We start from the raw sequence: 21,577 nt of genomic DNA, 5'->3' as shown, positions 1-21,577 counted from the left end.
GTTCTCTTCTCCTTGTTACTCTATTTCTTACTGGGCATCTGTCTTGTTGATGGCTGGAACCCAAGTTTCTCTTCTGAACAAACCCAAGTTTCTCAGTGGCTGGGTACCTCATCATTTTTACTTTGGTCCATCTTAAATCACTTTTCCATTATAATAGTAAGACCATTAAAATAAATGCAATCACGGAATGGAAGACTGCTTCAAGGGCTAGCACCCTTCCTCAAAGTGAAAAACACTACATTAGAGCATATCCCCTTTGCCTCCTCCAAACACTCTTTCTTGTGTCCTGGAAATGACTACAGTTGGACTTCATGTTCAAGAATGTATAGAGACCTGTACTTCAAATGACTTCAAAATAATAGTCACAAATCTTTAGTGAGCACTTCTTAAACAAGTACTTTGGTGGTAAAATACCAAAATGAAATTCCTGCTTGCAAACAGTTCAATCTTGGATTAGGAGAAAATCCTTGAATGGGATACCAGTAAACAGTTATAAAGCATTGAGGTGAGTACTATAACGAGGGTATACAAGAAGCTATGGGAAGAGAGTCACTTCTTGGTGCCTCATGTGGGCTGGGGTAGGGTGGCTGGGTCTCATGACTTCCACTTTGGTCAACCTTGCATTTCAAGAGTAGGAATGCTGAAGTAAGTACAATCAGGGCAAGGTCCAATCCAGGCTGGCTCAAGGGCTTTTAACCTCCCCAGATATGAAAAGCACTACTTTGAACTGTGTCCCCACAAAACCCCTGCCCCTGCACTGACTGGGGTGATGGGAAGATTTCACAAAATCGTGACACATGAACTTAATATGAAGGATATGTAACAGTTCACAAGGAGTGAAAGGAGAATGGTGCAGGAAAAAGTCAAATGTGTGCAAAGACCAGTGAAAGTTGGTGACTGGAGTGTCGGGTTCCCCAAGGATTGGTGGGAGTAGGGCTTAGAAAAAGAGAGCAGTTGCTAGGTGATGAAAGGGCCCATGTGCTGCATTTAGAAATCTGGGATTTATCCCATGGATGGTCCACAGATGGTTTATTAGAAAGATCACTGGTTCCACTGCATACAGAATAGAGTTCAAACTCCAGATCCCAGCTGGCCCAAGATAGCTTTCAAGCTTCATTTTTTGCTGTTCCCAGTAAACAGTTGACTTTCCAGAAAAATCGTCAATGAATGCATCGTTTTTCAGTGTAAATACCTTTCTCCTTTCCCACTTATAAAGTTTCTATTCACTCTTTGAAAGCCTCCTCTTTGAAGCTTTTGCCAACTCCCTCAGATAGAATTAATTCATTCTTTTGCTCTACTTGCATAGTAATGTTTGGAACTTCTCTTAAATCACCTACTCTTCTGTTTGATAATTATTTTATTACTGATTAGACTGTATCATGTTCACAGGCAGCAAAGACAGAACTAAGCAGGGTGCTTAACACAGTGGGCATTCAAAACAGATTGGTCTCATACACTCCTTCTCAGAAGGTAACACATACCATTTACAGTACGTGATCTGTGTTAGGTGGTATACTGAATATATATTTAAATAGTTATGAGTTTTTTAAACCTCTGTTAGGAAAATTATAACTATAACATCCAACTTAGGATTTCAGAGACATTATTGCTTTAGGAAATGACTAAAGAAAATGAAAATATTAATCAGAGTAAAGGTTCAGGAGTGATTCTCCTCCCTGATACTCCCCATTAACTGACCCTGCTTAATACATTCCACAGCACTTATCATCATTTGACATATATATTTATTGCTCCTCCCCCCAGAGTGTAAGCTCCATGAAGACAGGGATTTGGTCCATTTTGTTTGCTGCTAACACTGCCAGAACTTAAAATAGTACCTGGTAAGTGTAAGTGTGCAATGTCTAGTTACTTAAAGAGAATGGGGGAGGGAAATAGAAAGGGAAGGGTTGAGAGAGAGAGGAAGGGATGGAGATTAATGTACTTAAGCAATTCATGGAGTCAGTTTTTGAGCTGGAAGGGACTTCATTATTCTCATTTTATAGACAAAGAGACTGATGCTCAGAAAGGGTTGGTGACTTACTCAAGACTGCATAGGCAGTGAGTAGCAGAGCCTAAACTCCAACCATGTCACTTAATGAGAGGTTGGTGAACATCCCATAACATCTTCTTATAGGCAATACAGACAAATGGAGGTTTACTACTTCTCTATAGCAAACTTCAACATGCTGGAAATCCACAGCATTAATGAGATGGTATTGATTGCTTCATCCAGACACCAATAATCAAGACAGAAATAAGAAAACTAGGATTTTCTGACCCACCGTCTTATAATGTAAATATCAGACAGTACGTTATTGATGAAAACATCATCATTACCTCCGAGAACCATGCCAGCCTGACAGCACTTTCTAAGGCGACATGCTGGGCAGTTTTTTCTGCGGATTTTATCAACAATGCAGTCGTTTCTTCCAGCACATAAGTAGTTATGCTGCCCTAAAAAACAAAAAAGTAAAAATTATTTTTATAATATCTAAAGACCACCGGAAAGTTTATGCAGTGACAACTGAAAAAGAGGAGAGGTGCACATTAGCAAGTGCATGACTGTCTCAGCCAGCCTCTTGCTTGCATAGCTGAATGCTGGTAATGCTCCAAACTTGCTTAATATTTTACCCATGCCTTCAGGAGCCTAAATGAGGGGAAACACAGCTAGGAAACCAATTCTAGGACTCCTTTAAAAATAGTTTGTAAAAAATTTCTGTTCATCTTACTAATGGCGTCAGCATCAGAATGCTCTTAGATCATTGTTATTTAAAGATTAGCTATATGTGGATGATAAGCATTAGTGTGTTAAGATAGGCAAGTTCTAGTAAAACCTTTTCTTTTTGACATATAAACCTTCAAGAAAACAGATACAGACAATTAAAGAAGTCTCTGTAATAGGCTTTTTATAAAACCTATGTGTTTAATTCTTAAAATCCTGGAGCTAGCTCACTCTTAAAGGATCTCATGAATTTGAAGAGCATGTAAAAAAAATGTCATTAACTGTACTGACTTTATTGTCTGGTTTATTTTGGCTACAAATTAAAAAACAGGATAATAGAAATAATGACAAAGGGAGAAAAATTTAAAACAATGAGAAGAATTCAATTAAGCAGAGGACAGAAGAATTATAAAAAAATAAGGGTAAAACGTGATCCTGGGGTCATTTTGTGTAGGGGAAACCACGTATACCCTTCCAAAAGTCTGGAATAAGAATTTAATATTCAACGATGATGATTATTTAAACCAAAAATATGTTATATTTAATAAGGCATGGAGCAATCTAACTTAAACAAAAATGAAAAAAAAATTTTCAGCTTAAACATGTAAATATTTATTAACTAGAAAATTTACTGCTTTGGCACTTCTTATTTTCCAAAAAATTCCTATGAAACAGACTGTGAGACTTTTAATATCATCAGCATACTTAAACATAAAAAAATAATTTTAAAAATTATGGAATTTTCCTATAGTATTTTATATTAGTCTACATTAAAATCAGATCCACTCTTTTGGCCAAAGTTTGTAATACAGGAACACAGAGGTACCTTAAATGTGTGCTTAACTGAGCAGGGAAAAGGTTATGCTCCAATGGCGAATGGCAAAAAGGCCATGTCTATGGGATAGCTAATAACAAAATGGTTCTTGACCTGGGGTATTTTTGGATAAGAACAGATAGTCTTTTCTTAAAAATGTATTCCTCCACAAACTTATATTCATGTACTCTCACATACTAGTATTCATTCTCTTGTTTAGGAGTCCTGGGCATGGAGCTTTCCTCCTAATAAAGGGCAGTTATGAAGCTTCACATCCATGCCCACTAGATGAGCAGAATGTACTGCATGCTACTTTCCGATCTAACTATGGTTTAATTTTTTTCCACAAGTTATATTTGCAGGCTGCAGGAGTGAGTGTGGAAGTAAAAGTGTGTGTAAGTTTATCTATCTATCTATTGATCTATCATCATTTATCTAGACTCTACACTGATTTCTTACAAGAAGAGAGAACAGACAATAGAAAGCAAGATTTTCCATGCCACCCAGAGAACAAACTTAAACAAACAGTGTCAGAGATGTAATTGTTTGAAGGGAGGCTGTTCTACTCTCTACTCCTCTGTCATGAATATCCAGAAACAAATCCTGAACCATCAGCAGCTGCAATGCTGCTGAGTTTTCTCATTTCTGTTTCTTAAATGATTTACAACAGTACCCCTTTCAGTGTTTCAGAGTCCCCATTAGAGGGCACTCAGTCTGTCCCTGAAACCATTCCTTCCTACCTGCTTTCAAATCTTCACCATCCATTTCCCCCTTTCTCTCCTAAAATCTTTATTCTCTGCCCCTCCAATGATGTCCTCCTTTCTCCTCAAGTTTTTCCATTTCAAAAATTCCAGCATCAAGGAAAAAGAAACTGTCTCACTAAAGTCTCCTTGACTTCATCCCTTTCTTTGTCATCTAAGGTGTTGAAAAAGTCATCTATATTTACAGTCTTTATTCAATTTCCTTTACTCCTCAGCATACTGTAATTTGGCTTATACGTTCACTGTTCTTATAAAGTGGAGTAACGTCGTCAAAGATTTCTTCATTCCTAAATACGGTGAATTCTTCCTTGATTTTCTGTACAATTTGCCGTGGGTGATTTCTCTCCACACCTGTCCCCCATTTTATTTGAAGCATGTCTCTTCTGACTTTTCATCTTCTTTACAACAGTTCAGTTTAAGTTCCCACTGCTGATCCCTCTTCCTTTGCCTATTCCTTATATGTTGTATTCCACTGTACACACTAGGTGGGTAGTCTCATCATCTCTGCATGGCTCCAAAATCTCATCCTGAGCTCTGACCTTCCAGCTACCTCTCTGTAGATACCTCAAACTTAAAGTATATGAACAAGAATTTAGTGATTATCTGGTCAAATTGTTCATTTCATAAATGGTATCATCAGAGAAATTTTGTAGGAAATTCAAAACAGAAAATCATCTACAATCTCATTATCATGCAACTATTTTCATTTTCGTGTTTTCTTCCAGTCTGTTTACACAGACCTAGAAGGTATTTAACATCTATTTGTTAATATTTGTTAAGTAAATATATATGCACTTTTACAAAATCCTCATTAATTCAACAAATACTTATTGTTTACTGAGTATGTCCCAACGCTGTTTTTTGAATAACCCCTTTTCCCCACTTAATTGAAACGCCATCTTAACTGCGTATACTGCAGTGCTGAAGAGCAGTTACTGAAGTCAGATTGCTTGTTCAAAGCTCACATCTGGGGCTTCCCTGGTGGCGCAGTGGTTGGGAGCCCGCCTGCGATGCAAGGGGTGTGGGTTCGTGCCCCGGTCCGGGAGGATCCCACGTGCCGCGGAGCGGCTGGGTCCGTGAGCCATGACCGCTGGGCCTGCGCGTCCGGAGCCTGTGCTCCGCGACAGGAGAGGCCACAGCAGTGAGAGGCCCGTGTACCGCAAAAAGCTCATATCTGAAACCTACAATCTGTAGGATAATAATAATAATAACAACAGACAATTACTAAGCACTTACTATGTGCTAGGCACTGTTACAAGCTATTTGCATATATTAACTCATTTAATCATCACAGCAACCTTGGGAGGTATTATTACTCCCATTTTATAAAATTAACTGAGGCACAGATAAGTAACATGCTTAAGGTCACATAACTAGACATTTTAGCTTAATTAACCCAAGAGGTTGTATAGGAAGTTAAGGGTATGAACTTTGGAGCAATACTGCTTAAGTTCGAAATTCAACCTCACTACTTATTAGCTGGGTGACCTATGGCAAGTAAAAGGAAGATAATGTTAGTACCTTGGGCCACATTTAAGGACTAAATGAGCTCATGTAAGAGCTTAGGATAGTCTGGTATATAGCAAGTACTTAATGACTGTCTACTACAATTATGATTATTATCACATCCCTAAATGCCAAATACAGGTAGATCTGTTCTAGATATGACCCAAGAATTTTGTACCTAGCCAAGTTTTTCACTTTTAAAGGCAATTGAAAGACATTCTCAAATATGCGTAAAATCAGGAAATAAGGCCCTGATATACTACTCTTCCTAAAGAGATTCCTAGAGATGTAACCTAGCCAACAATCGATGAGTTACAATTGAGAATGCATGAGAGAAGAAGTCTGGTGTGAAAGGATTGATAACAAGTTCTAAATAAGTTGAAATATATATTTAAGTATAAATAAAGAAATTATAGTTACCAAATAGAATGCAATCCTTATAACTCTTGGGGGCAAAACCGATAAGCATTTCAAGATTGCATGTTTGATGGGAAGGAATATCTCTGGTAATTAAAGCTACCGGCATGAAGTCACTAACTACCTTGAGGAATTGGCATGACTCATATCAACATAGATTTATATAAAGAATGGAATGACAATAAAATCTGGAAGCTCAGTCCACTCTAGGCTATGGTTACGTTTAACACTAATTTTGGGCTGTCAACACTGCAAAGCAGCTACAGCATCATGCAAGCAAATACAGGGGGTATAGTTAGAGGTTAATCTTCTCTAAGAGATCTTTTGGCTTAAGAAATGTTGCAGCCAGCCAATCCCAACTAGAGATGACTAAAATAAGCTGGCATGGGGCCCAGGCTTGCCTCCTACCACAACACTTGGCCTGGACTCAGAGCCACCAAGAAGGCAAGGGATATAGAAAGGACCACTCCATTACATGTGTCAATCCACCAAGTACCTGGCTGTATATGCAGATGAAGAAAGTTCACACCTAAAAGCATTGGCTCTGTTACAAAATTATCTGGGAAGTCTGCAAAATACTAAACTCTGGTGGGTGCAAATCCAACATAACGTCTGTTGCTACCACTTTTCTTCAGACAGTAGTCCCAAATTTATATCCTGGCTTCGAAAAACACATCCACGTCCAGATCCACTTGCTGATTTCTCGTTAAGTCACAGATTGATGGTTCAAATTGCATATTGCTACTGCTCCAGAGTCCAACATAACATTGTCACTATACAATGAGTCTATAAAAACTTACTGTATTAAACCACTCTATGCATTCTACTTTCTAACCTCCTTGCAGTCTACCTACACCGTCACCCTCAGGAGTTACAAGACATTCAGGAGTATTTATAAGCTATGGGTCACCACAAACAGAAAGAGGGGCATAATGATCAAAAATAGGAGAGTTTACCCAAATAAGAGATACTGTCTACATCTCCCTCTTAATATATACAGCATTTGCCCCTGTTGAAAACCAGAGAATTATTACCTGAAGTCTTTCTCCTTGGAAAACCTCTTACCTCCTTTATGGTGGGAAAAGTGAAAGGTGAGTACTAACTACTATGTCTTTTCTTTTTACTTACTTACTCTCTTATTTTCTTTATGCTCCAGTTGTACTGCATTGTACAACATCATTGTATTTCCCCAAACTCTCTAATGTCTCTATGACTCTCCCCGCTTTTCCAAATTTATCTGCTTGGCAAACTCTTACTCATCTTTCAATTCTGGTCTTAACTGACTGATCCTAGAAAGGTGTGGATTTTCTTCTGTTGTGCAACTGCACCTTCCATATCTTCCTCTTATAAATGCTGTGTGCCTTAGAAACTAGGTCTTTAGATCCTTGTGTCTAGTAAGAGTTTGGTAAATGTTTGTTGAATACATGTAAACCTAATTATATGCATTATTTCACCAACAGTCATAAATATATTTCTAATCAACAATATAAGATCTATAATAATATTTCATTTATTGTCATAAAAATCACTTGCTCCAGATTTTTATTTACCACCTTTCAACATTTATTTTTATTACAGAATGCCTTTTATTTCAGTAAATTCCTTGCCTTTTTATACCAGTAAATAATAAGTTACATGTAGAGCCTTTAACAAGCTTATTTTTAATATCTAACTTTTCAAAAACATAGATATTTTAAACTATCTCTGAAAAACATATGTTTAACAATGTAAAATAGGGATTATTGAATGGTTATATTTATATACTGTTTCTAATTGGTCTCTATATTTAACATTTTAATATAACTCTGTGTTACTGTTATTTAAAAAATCATATTCTGTGAAAATAAAAGCACTATTAAAATATGATTAGCACTATTAAAATATGATCATTTTATTTGTAGTGATGTACAAAAATTTTAGGTACAGGACAAATAAAATTTCATTTTAATTGAAATGAATCTCTTTATTATAAGCTAGAAAGAGATTTACCTTTAAAATAAGAAATCTATAGTATTTGTGTTGCCTCTCCGAGCACAAGTGAACACATTTCAATTTAGTTTGAGAGAAGTCACAATTTTTCATGGCTTTTTATGAAAAGGAGAGGGAAATATGTAGCAAAATGACAGGAGAAATGAGTATATGTTCAACAGATAAAGGAGCAAAGAAGAAAATGTATGATATAACCCACCAAAATTTGGGCTTGAGGTAATATAAGCTAGTGCAAACGGGAACACTCTTTCCACCACAAATACACAAATAGTGGATAAACTATGGTAGAAGCATGTTGTCAAATTACAGTCAAGGAAGAGCAAAGGAAGGAAGGGAGGGAGGGAGGGAGGGAGGGAGGGAGGGAGGGAGGAAGGGAGGAAGGAAGGAAGGAAGGAAGGAAGGAAGGAAGGGAATTTCATAAGTCAGAAAAATGAAAGATATGAAAGCCAGAGGGGTAAACTTGAGTGAACTTTGCAGTAATGCAAAAACATTTCAGATGCAGATATAGGATCTAGGAGCCAAGAGCTGGGGTTTGAAGCCCACGAGGGTTTGAGATATGTGACATCAGGCTTAATGGGAGAAAGGGGCAGGAACTGAAGTTTGCACAAAATGGAGACTCTCTAAAGGCTGTCTTATTCATGAAAATAGTGATCAAAAACACTACCAAGAATATTTTTAAAATATTTTTAAAGAATATTTCATCGAAGCCAGGAATCTGTCCGAAACTTTGAGTTGGGATAGGAGTTATTATCCACGACTAAAAACAACAAACAAACAAAAATCTTGGTCTTTACGGTAGATGATTTTCACTACCACACGGTGTATAAACCTGCGCCACGGAACAAATACTGGTCCAGGACCAGTGAAATCCCCAGGATCATCAGAGAGGCACATACAAAACTTACCTTGTAAGGATAGGTATGCACATATGAAAAAAAAATTGTACAAGAAACTTTATAGAAACTGTGTTCATAAATAGTCCCAAATTGAAAACAACCCAAATGATCATCTACAGCATAAAGTATAAACAAACTCTATTTTGTTCATTCAATGAATGCATCATACAGTAATGAGAATGAATGTCTAGCCCATGCAAAAATGTGAATGGACTCCATGAGTATAATGTTACATGAAAGAACTAGATGCAGGAAAATGTACGACTCCATTAATATAAAGTTCCAAAACAGTTAAAACTATCTATGATGTTAGAAGCCAGTTACTTTTAGGGAGTGATTAGAAGGGGTGCAATGGGACTTTTGGAAAGCTAATGATTTAAAAAATTTTTTGACCTGGGTTATGGTAACAAGGTTTCCATGGTTTGCTTAGTGATAATTCATTAAGATCTACACCTTTAATTTGAGCACTCTTCTGAAGCTATTTATGTCAATAAAAAATTTCCTTCTTTCTTTTTTAAAATGGTTCCACCTATGAGAATAGCCTAGAAGGCATTGTGGTCCAACAGAGGGAGTCTGTATAGGGCTGACCACTGGAAGTCCAGAGGCTAAGGAGTCCAGAAAAGAAAAGAGGCGTCACCTGCATTGCAGGATTACAGTTGGGGCTTCCCAGTGAAATATCCCCAAGAATCCTACCAAAGTATCTTGCCAGAGAAAGAGTCAACTACAATCATCTACCAAACAGAGAACTCCAGTGACAGTCATGTATGTACCTGCCGTGTACAACTGTGCCTTTCCCTTCAACCCCTCTTCCCATGCCTTAGACCTGAAAAGGTCAAAATCAGCTGCTAATCGGTTTTAATGAGTGTGAGCAGGGTGAGAAGGAGGTGATCTTGTTCTTTCTTCCCTGCAGGCTTCAGGCCCCAGGCCCCAAGCAGTGCTGAGCTGGGGCAAAGGAGAAATCCTAAATTAGATGAGAGTTTGTAATTTTTACTGTATTGCTGGCCTGCACATTTTGATCCTGAGATAAGATTGTTCTGATTAAAAACTATATGATTGGACTAAGATTTCATGCAGAGGATGGAAGAATAAAGGTCATGCTAATATTGGTACTTTGAAAAAAAAATATGTGTGTGTGTGTGTGTATAAAACAATCAGGGAACTATTTTAATGTTACTAGAAATGTGAGTGTAAACCAGTGGTTCTCAACCAGAGGCAATTTTGCCTCCATTCCCCACCTCCACTCTGGGACATTTCACAATGCCTGGGGACACTTTTGTTTTACACACTGAGGGGTTATGTGCTACTGAGGAGAGGCCAGGGATGTTGCTAAACATCCTACAATGCACAGGACAATCCCCACAATAAAGAATTAACTGGCCCAAAATAGTAACAGTGCCAAGCTTGAGATATCTTGGTGTTAACTCATGATCGCCCTGCTTTTTCAAAAAGATGTATTTTCTAGGTCTGTCCACTGAAAATGCCCAGAAGCAAAAACAACCATAGCCGCAATAAACACTAGGATCCAGACTGATCGTCAAGTCTAATATCATTTTCATCTGAAAGCAACCAGGGCTCCTTGGAGAAGTGGCTGATGCAGGACTGGGATACTTTGTTGTGACAGAGTTTCACATTATTGAGAGTTAATGAAATGTGTCAAAGCCACATTGACCAAAGATAAGACAATTTCTACATCAAAAAGAATATAGTTTAAGTGATTAAAATACATTGACTACATATAGTTTAAGTGATTAAAGCACATTGACTATATAAAAAGCCATGAGTACAAAATGAACTCACTGGAAACTACTGGAGGTTGCTAGGGCATAAACTCATTACTTTGAAAATTGATAATTAAAAAGAAATAATTAAGCAACTAATAGGTCTTCCAGTATAAATTTTAAGATTACTAAATTGCCTTTGGAAGAGAGAAATAATAAAAAGATTTTATAGCTCATAAAATTAGAAGGAATAATAGAAGTAGAATATAACCCTTTTGCAATCTCTAAGGAAATGACCACCACCTGTGAAGTATGAAAAGACTGTTAAAAAACTCCTCTATTTTCCCACTACATATCTGTGTGATGCCATGTTTTCTTTATATGCTTCAACCAAAACAACATATTGCAACAGATTAAATGTAGACAAAGGTATGAGACACAGCTGCATTCTATTAAGGCAGACATTAAAATGACTTTTAAAAATGTAAAACAATGTCACTGTTGTCATTAAATTTTTTTGGTTTGGAAAATTAACATCTCATGGGTTTGTTATTTTTTAAGTGAGTTAATAAAAAATGTTTTAAAAATTATCAGTTTTAATTCTAATATGACAAATATTGGTAGATATAATCCACATAACAAAAACTCTTTGGGTTCTCCATAATTTTTAAGCATGTAAAAAGATTATGAGACCAGAGTGCTTGAGAACCACTGGCCTATGTATGATTCTTCTCAAAATATTTAATCTGAATCTAATCATGTGGAAAAAAAATCAGACAAATCCAGACTGTGAGAATTTCTACAACAGCTGGCCTGGACTCCTTAAAAATGTTAAAGTCCTGAAAAAGAAAAAAAAGGTGGAAGATCTTTTTAGATTAAAGACTTAATGAAATACACAGTTTTTGATTGGATCCTGCATGAAAAAACAATCTATATGGGACATTTTCGGAACAATTGGGAAAATGTGAATACTAGCTATATATTAGATAAAATTATTATACCAATGTTAAACTTTGTGGTGTGATAATAATATTGTGGTTATAATGTTATTGTCCTTGGGAACACATTTTTGAAATCTTGAGAGGTGAAATACTATGTCTGCAACTTACTTGCAAATAGTTGAGTACAGATATTCATTTACCAGTATTCTTTCGAATTTTCTAGAAGCAAAGTATTCTGAATACCCATACAGAATGAGATAAAGGTTTGGACTAGTTTTTCCAATTAGCCAAACAGGGGCTGCTCATATAAAACCAGAGTGAAGACGAGGGGGGGAGAATGAATATCTGGCAGAGTGTGAAAAAAGCTGGACGATCATGAACCAGTACGTTTTAAAGTATCTTAAATGTAAGATTCAAGGGTTCTTGAGTAAAGTGAAGAAAAAAGGTGTGGGGGGAGGGGGAGAAGGAAGGAGACAAATTTTTTTTTTTTCTTTTGCTGTATGCGGGCCTCTCACTGTTGTGGCCTCTCCCATTGCGGAGGCCGCTGTTGTGGCTCCGGACGCACAGGCTCAGCGGCCATGGCTCACGAGCCTAGCCGCTCCGCGGTATGTGGGATCTTCCCGGACCAGGGCATGAACCTGTGTCCCCTGAATCAGCAGGCAGACTCTCAACCACTGCGCCACCAGGGAAGCCCGAGACAAAATTTTATCGACCCACACTATGGGTAAGTATACTAGGAACTTAACTGGTTTATTTCATGTAATCCTTATAAATAAAATAGACATGACACAGGTATTTAATTTTCCCAAGGGGAAATGGTTAGTAAGATACATGGAAATACCTAAAGATAGAGTAGATATATGAGGCTCAGGCTGCAAACAAAGAGGGCACAGAATATGTTCTTTGAGAACAGAGACACCTGTACTGGGCACCAGACATGAGTGTGGCACTTGCAAGGGCTGCTCTGGAGAGTTACATCACCCTGGCATGTAGCAAGGGCCAGAGAAAGGCACCTCCTATCTCTTAAACAAGAGTGTTGCTAAGCTTCATCCTGAACCAGAGGGCACCCCAGGAATCCAATTTCATATATGTGAGAATGTATGTTGCCTTCACCCAAGAATAGCAACTCAGCTTGATGGCAATATCCCAGAATTTAGTGCTTCAAACAGGAAGTCTAACGTCAGCCCAATTTTTATTTCCTGGTAGTTAACCAGTTATTTTTTTTCTTGTTTAAACTCATGGAGCCTGTATTTTTTCTATGTAAAATGAAAAACTTGTTCAATATATGCAAAGGTAGAGCTTTTTACATTATATCTGTTTGGGGCAGAGTGAGCTATTTTGAGGTACAGAATAAAATTTTTATTTAACTATTTAATCTACTTCTGTCATCCAAGTTCCGTCACCTATTAACTATAAATCCTTGAATAAATCATTTAACTTCTTGGTGCTTCATTTTCCACATCTATAATATAATCGTTAAAAAGCTATCTGAGAGTTGAATAAAATAACGTGTTAACACGTACCACTATGACAAATTAGAATAAATGCTTAATAGGTAGTAATTATGATAGTTCAGTAGACAAATACTTATTGAATATCTTCCATGTCTTGGCATTATTCTAGGTGATGATGATAAGATCCCAGGAGCCTACTTTTCATAATCAGTTAATAATTTTGTTTAACTTGGTTTTTAGTTTATTTTTCAGAAACACTGATTATTTATAGGTTGGATATCTGCTCTCTATTCATAATATCTGTTATTCAACAACACAGTGATAAGACCAAATGCCTTATAGTTAAATAGACTTCCACTCAAATTCTAGTTCCATCACTAGCTACATCTTGAGAAAATTATCTTAGTTTTCCCACCTATAAAATGGAAATAAACACTATAAAAGGCTGTTATATGGATCAAATGAGCTAAATTAGATAAAATAGCACACAGAGTACTACATAGTCAAAACAATAAATCACAGGTTGAAATTTTCACCAATTTGCTGTTTTTCCTTCATTGTGAAATAACTCTTTAAATATGAACTCTACATAACTGATTTTATTTTCTGCTCTTTATGGATTCCGATACAGAGTTTAAATCTGCTATTACATTTCTGGATCTTACTGTGGCATTTTCTTATCTCATCCAGCTACATTTTCATCTCATCTAGTTCTTTCCTATGAAATTCACTCTTGTTTTGCAGACACTGTCATCTTTTGTCTTAATAACTGAAAGCAGATTATTACCCAAATTTTTCTTCTGTTTCTTTTAGCAGATCAATTTTAAATAAGCGTTTTCCTAAAATTAAATCTATGTATTACTGATAGAGGTGTTAAACAACTTGAAACACTCTAATGGAGGAATGTGACTGTTAAATGAGAGAGTGTAAGTCACCAAAGTTTGTTCCAGGACGTTCACTGAAGCTGGAAGTTAGAATGAGTTGGATGAGTGAAGAGTGTCAAGAAATGAAATTAGAATGGAAAGAACCAATTGCCAACATCCTGAGAGTTGGCTTGGATCGTCTGAGGAAACTGGTAAGGTTAGAGCTGCCCCAGTCAGCGAGAATCGTAGTGGAGAGGAAGGTCAGAGTGCAACGGGACTCAGATCCTGTAGAGCCTTGGAAACCACTGTAAGAACTTTGTTTTTTCTCTGAAAGAAATATAGTGCCATTGCAGAGTTTTGAGTAGAGGACTTACATGATCTGGCTTAAATTTTAACAGTATCACTTTGGCTTCTAGGTTGGATATAGACTCTACAAGGACAAGAGTAGAAAGGAGACCAGTTAAGAGGCTGTTGAAATAAATCCAAAGGAGAATAATTGTGGCTTGAAACCAAGTGGTCAGTGGAGGTGGTGATAAGAGATCAGATTCTGGATATAATCTGAAAAAGGAACTAAATAGCTTATAGAATCTTACCAAGTGACATTCCAATATTTAATTTTTTAAAGGCCTCAATGCTACTATTCAAAATTGTTTCCTCTTCTTTCTTCTCTTCATCACTTTAAATTTAAATTCTTTCTGACTATGTATCAGCTTCTCATCCATTCTTCCTGAGGCTAGTTCTACTGCTCTCTTTATAAACAAAATGATGCCTCCAGATCTGTTCTGAACTCTCTAATTATCCACTTATCTTTAAAGTTGTAAAACACTAAATTGTATGCAGCATCCAATTAGTTACACCTGGTACTTTTACTTATCTATTTAGAAAGCCTGTAGGCATTTAGGGGAGGTAAGGGATTACATACAAAATTTTTAAAAGCCACACAATTATTTGACCTTGAGAAAATTTCACATACTACTGAGAAAGGAGGTGTTTAAGACATCTATATATCAATAAAAAATATGAAAAAAATCACAAAACTCTATGTCAACAAGGTTGTTTAAATCACGGTACTACTCTGATGCAAGATTATGACTCTTTACACACATGTAAATGCTTCTTTCCCTCATATTTTTAGTTTATTTTTTCTCTTGAGTATAGTAATCCTGAATTTATCATTGTTCAACTTCATTATTTTGTTCAAATTTCTGTTTAGGCATATCAAGTGACTTAAGATTCTGTTATAATTCTCTGGAGTCACCCCAGTCTCACCTGAAATTGGCTTTATAAAAAACTAGAATTATATGGACAATTAATTAGCATTTTCCTACTCATTTTTTAGGTCTAGGCCCCCAAATATATGACTGTACTACTATCAGATTGTTAAGAGTTTTATGATAAATCTCTTAATCGTGTCTTATTTCAAATAGTGCTGAATGGTGTGGTTAGTTTTTGAAGTCTGGCAGAACCAGCTCTACCACTAACTGGCTGGGTGACCTTAGCAAGTTACCTTCCCTCCCTGTCTCAATTCTCATATTGGCAGAGTGGGGATGGTAATAGTAACTCCTCAAACAACTCCTGAGAATTAAAAGAGATAATGAAAACAGTACCACGTTTCTACTATTGTTTCTGATATAGAATAAAGACACAAAAAGAGTCTCCACCCTTCTATAATAGGGAAGAACAAGGTCTGACTCCATGTTGGATCTGTTTCTTTTACTTTGACCTTTGTTTTCCATTGCTTTTGTCTGTCTATAGCTATAGGCATACATAATGGCTTGCCTCAGGGAACCCTGCCCCTCTGCCTGAATGTTAAACTAAAGTGCCTTTGTTCAGCTCACAGGGAAACACCCTGACCCTGCCCACCTGTGAATGGCTGCAGAAAATAAGAAATTAACACATGCCCTCCCCAAGGCTGGTCAAAACCAGGAGATATTTTGCAAGACTTGGGGCCTTTTTAACTTTAATTCCTCACCTCCTCCCCCTCTCTGTTCTATAAAAGAAACTAGCATGGTGACCCCGATAAGATGGTACTCTAGGACCTAGTCCAACATCTTCTCAGACACCCTTCTTTCCAAATAAAGTCACTATTCCTTTCCTCAATACCTCATCTCCCAATTTACTGACCTGTTGTGCAGTGAGCAGATCGAGCCTGGACTTGGTAACACTTCCTCCTTTTCCTCTCACATTTTTGAGAATTCTTCCTGGAGAAGGGAGTATTTTTGGTAGGGGCAACTGCCCATCTGCCTTCTACACTTTGACTTCACTGCTTCAGGGAATGAAAAGTAGCTTCTCAGCAAAGGTAAAGGCCCCTGATCTAGATCAAATAGTATTTTAAATCATCTTAGAACTGCCCTCCTGGCATAACTTTTTGCCCATCTTCACCATTGCTTCTATAGTTACCTTCTCATAAATGAAGCTGATCTTGCTACCTCCCAGATTAAAGACTCTGGCTGCCCCTCTGAGTAAAGCAGTACTTTACTATGCATAAGAAGAAGCTGAACAGGTCACTGAAATGCAGATTTCTGAGTTCTTTTCCTAGACATTTTGATTCAGCATATCTGGGTTGAGGCTCAGAAATCTGCATTTTAAACCAGTACTCCAGGTACTGGTTCCCAGACAGAAAGGTTTGAAGACCAAAATGGGAGGAACATTGGCTTACCAAACAAAATTCAAAGTAAATTAGGAGATAACTTTTGGACAGAATAGTTCAAGATGTTCAGTAGTCATCTGTGAAGATATCAATTTGACAGCCAGATATATGAGTCTAGAGTTCAGCAGAAAAGTCTGGACTAGAGATAAAAATTTGGGTGTTATCAGGATATGGATGATTTATCTAAAGTCATGAGACTAGATTAGCTCTCTGAGGAAGTAAGTATAAAAACAGGGATCCAAATACTGAGCACTGGGCCCTCCAATGTTAAAAGCTAAAGGAGAAGAGGAGACTGAACAGGAACAAGTGAGGAAAATCAAGAGCGTCGTGTCCTGAAAGCCAAGTGAAGAAAGCATTTCCAGGAAGGTGGAGCAATCAACTGTCAAATGCCACCAATAGATCAAGTAGGATGGGGCTAAGAATTGCCCGCCAGATTTTGCAATGTGGTAATCTTGACAAGGGAAGTCTTGGTGAAGTAAGTGTAAGAGACAAAAGACTGATTGGATTAGGCTTAAGAGAGAACGGGAGCAAAAATTTTTTGGAGGAGTTTGGCTGCAAAAGGAGTACAGAAATGGTTGGTAGCTGAAGGATGAGAAAATCAACAGAAGTATTTTGGTTTTATTTTATTTTAAGATGGGAGAAATAAGAGCATGTTTACATGCTGATGAGAATGATCAATGAGAGAGGGGAAAAATTGATTCAGGGAGGAGAAAAATTGCTAGAGCCTGCCCTTGAGTCAACAGGAAAAGACTGGACCTAATGCACAAGGGCAGAAGGCTGGCCTTGGGGAGGAGTGCAGATCCCTAGTAACAGGAGGAAAAGTCAATTATGGGTTAGATGCCACCAGGAGTACATGGGATGGTAGCAGTTTCTGGAAGTTTTGTTAGAAAGTTAGGAAGCCAGGTCATCAGCTGAAAGTGAGGATGGGAGAGTGTTGGAAGGCTGAGAAGAAGGAGAAGGTGGAAGACAGTCATCCAGAAACCATGAATGGACTGTTTGCAGGACAGGTTATTTAGTCAAATATTCATTTTTCAATCCTACCTACCAATTATGCAAAATTTCTTTTCCCCTGAAATTCAGCTAGCAAATTTTTACCCTCCCTAATGTAAATTAGTTTTTGTTACAAATAATTAGGACAAAGAGGCACTAAATAATGGATAAGAAGAAACATAATGGATAAGAGAGAAGGTTCTCTGGGTTCCAATCTCAGCTTTGCCATTTATTCACTATTTGCCTGTCCAAGTGAGTGAACCACCTTGTGCTTCATGTAATACATTTAGCCAAGTTCCTGGTATGTAATAAGTGTTATATAAATGCCACTATTACTACTAAATATAATAACCATTGACACCCTGGAAGATATTTTTTAAGAAGTTAGAAAATTCTATTTCCAAGTGTATGTACTTATGAAACTTTTTATCTATTATGTACTCATGATGCCTTCAAAACAAAATCAAATAACAGGATCATCTACAGACACCTGATTTTCAAAATGCTCTCTACATCACAAAGCTGTCTTGCAAAAAGCAGTCACTTCTGTTTTTCTATCCAAAACATTGTCTTTAACTTGAAGGGGCAGATGAAGTGTCCCTTCTGCTAAGTAGCGTACTATTGAAACAACTTGTTATCATAGGAAATGTCAGCAATTTGGAACATATATACTTTTATAAAGGAAAATATGTAGCTTATCTTTAAACCTGACAACTCTTTGAAAGTACTGTGCAATGAGAAAACCATTGTGTGGTAGAAGGTTTTCATTGTCACGCTTCACTATGTTGCAAAGTATTGTTATGATTCTACTGTATCTTAAGGGCCTTGTGTTAAAAATCTGCCACAGTAATGACATCTTTCAGAGCTTTGTTCACTTAAAATTCCCACTTATTTGCTGCAACATATATCTTACCAATGAAGGAAGCAGTAAATGAATTTCATAAATGATGCTACCTGTAACCTTAACTTGAACCTTTTTTTTTTAATATCACAGCAAAAATCCTATCAGTGGTTTATGCAGCCTTTCCATAAAATATTCATTTAGAAAAGAAGGCAGTTACTATTGAGACTACATCTTTGCTTTACAGACTTATCAAAAACACTTTTTCTGTATATTTCATTCTTGAAATAAAACCTAGCAACCAGTAAAATCCCATCATAAGACAGCTAGTGATAATGAGATAATGTTAACTCAGATTAACTCTCAAACAGCTCCTGTCCTCCAGCCATCTCCTATTCTTAAAAATCAAGAGGAGAGAAACAGAGGGCAGAGAAAAGGCAGGCAACTGCATCAACCTTGATATGTGCTAGTCGCACTAGGTAGACCAACAAAATGGGTACTAACCAACCAGATTTCCTGGACTCTCCGCCTATGATATCCAGAATCTTTTCCATTGGTGTAAAGGCACTAGTTTTAAACCATTGGTTTAAACATGGTGTAAAAACAACAATTGAGACTAGATACATTTGGACTGCACAGTGGACTGCTTGAGATCCAATCATTTCATTAGCCTCGAGTAACACAACGTCAAAGTTTACTAAATTGAATTTTTTGGTGATTACCTTTTGGCAGTAACTCATTGTAATACCAACCAAGACCTGTGAAACTCTGTGTTCTTTCTTTTGCCTAATAAACCTCCCACACCATAATTTTTCTAATATTTATTTTTTTTAATCTTGAGCAATGTTTTCTATATATTTTCCAAAAGTATTTGCTGAATGCATTTTATCTGGCCACCCAGTTATTTTACATGTATTTTTTGTTTTGTTTTAGATACTATTTCAGTCATTTATTCTATAGTAGGAAGAACAGCAAAAACCTGTGTATGTGGGTTTTTCCTTAGAAACCCTCAAAGGGGGCTTCTAAACATTTTTCATTAGGTTACATGCAATTTGTGAATGACTAAATTGAGTATTGCATGACCTTAAACATTGCTAAAAAATTGTACAGGTTGTCCTCAGGTTCTGAATACTAAATTTTTAATGCCTAGTTTACAATAATGGCTTCATACAGTTATTAGCCAAGATCTGTAGCAAAACATATTCTTAGAGCAAGGTTCATTTTTTATGATAATGTATATAAATCCATATTTCAAATTGTTGTCTTGATAAATTCTAATTTTTTCAATTTCGTGACAGGCCTGACTATATTGTCTAGAGCTCTACATCTGAGGAACTATTACTGGAGTTAGGGGAATTCCAGCCCCGCCACTTTTCTTGTTCACTGTGCTTTATTAATTGGTATTATCTTTAATCTGTGGTTTACTTGCAGATCCAGGTAAGCTGCAGTACTCTGCCATACCCGAAGCATGAAATAAGGGGGGATTTGCATTCGTCAACACCTCTGCACCATGGAACTTGGGCACCTCCATTAGGAGGCCTTGCACTCCAAAAGCCTCTGATGTATGCTTTGAAAGAGCACGCCAGGACAGATACCATTGATATCAATGATTCATTTCTTATTTTCAAATAATAATAAATAACATTTCCTTCACACATCTCAATGCACAGCCCCTGGGGTGGGTGCATCATATTAGAAATATACTGGCAGTCTAGTATATTTGGGGAAAAATGGCTCACTCCAGACCTAATAAATGCTCGTGGCTCTTTCTGCAGTACTTTCTTTCTGGGCTCCTTGCCACACATACTGGACATCACCACCTTCCTTCATTTCCCCAAAGCAACAGGAAGACAGAGTGATTAAGTAAAGTGAAAGTTCACTTAAGGTTTCAGGGTAGCTGGAGGTAATGAAAACACAAGTCAGTAAATAATGCCAAATTTGCTGCCAGACGTTACCATTCATAGGGATTTATCAAACATCCCCTATAACAGGGAATTTCTCACAGGCATTTATTTCCCTTTGTACCCTAGCCCTTTACTCTGTCATTAGGCCCTCTCTCTATTCCCTACCTCTTGCACCAGCTGCCAGCTGACAACCCTCTTAATATACTTGTACACAGAGAGGTTCAGTTCTTCACATGTTCATCTCCCCCAACCCCAAGTTTGCTCTGGACTGACCTTTGCATAAAGAAACATTCGCTAAAGTGCTCTGCTTAAAGAAAGATCAACCATCGTGGTCTCTACTGTTAACAACTCAAAAGCTGCCACAAGCTTTGAAATTAGGAAGATTTAAAAAATTGAATATTTTCAGCTAATGCTTACACAAGATTCATATTGCTCCCCTCTGTCCCCAGTCACTAGACACCAGAGTTAGCTGCCCACTATCCTATGCTTCTACAATTTGTAGTTCATACCTCCCCTAAATATTACTAGACTGTATTTAATAATGAATTTCTATTTCTTTCTCCCTAGGTTACAAACTTATTCATTTCTGAGTTTCAATATCTACTACAAATCCTGGTGCAAAAAAGTCACTGAATACATGTTTTTGTTTATAAATGAATAAATGAACAAATAAGTGAATTTATAGACCAGAATGTCTCAATTATCAGAAGTTATGCTGTGCACAAAAGATTATATTATTTCAAGATCCTGGCAAGTACATTATGTAGCATATAATATATACAATTTGAAATTAAACTACATCTCATAATCTATTTATCAGCTCCACAGGTGTTTCCTCTGACTCAAAGGCATATAACCTCTGTTCAAATCCATTTTGCATGGTGCTCTAAGGATAATCCTCTCTAAACACTACTTTCAACATCACTCCTTTACTTCATAAAATAATCATGTACTTCCTCTTTCTTTAGGTCTGAGTTCCTCTATCTACATTTTTTCCCAAAAAATTCTTCTGTGAAGCTTTGGCTGATCTTGGCTCCCATCTACCCACTGAAGCCATTTTTCTGGGCCACCATCCTGGCTCAGTTCCTTAATGCATCATCTCCAGACTGTT

At 37.1% G+C, this 21,577-nt stretch overlaps 1 protein-coding gene across 2 annotated transcripts in view; it reads right to left on the bottom strand.

Annotated features, from left to right (window-relative positions):
* The window catches only part of PGR (progesterone receptor), a 100,874-nt gene that overhangs the window by 60,558 nt on the left and 18,739 nt on the right, over positions 1–21,577 (bottom strand). For both annotated transcript variants that reach the window (XM_032641400.1, XM_032641401.1), the window contains exon 3: positions 2,338–2,454. In XM_032641400.1, the coding sequence (XP_032497291.1) occupies positions 2,338–2,454 (117 nt within the window). The remainder of the gene's footprint in view (positions 1–2,337; positions 2,455–21,577) is intronic.

Source organism: Phocoena sinus, chromosome 8, assembly GCF_008692025.1.
Source record: "Phocoena sinus isolate mPhoSin1 chromosome 8, mPhoSin1.pri, whole genome shotgun sequence".
Classification (NCBI taxonomy): domain Eukaryota; kingdom Metazoa; phylum Chordata; class Mammalia; order Artiodactyla; family Phocoenidae; genus Phocoena; species Phocoena sinus.
The sequence above is the reverse complement of the archived record's forward strand: the minus strand, read 5'-3'. Positions and strand labels throughout refer to the sequence as shown.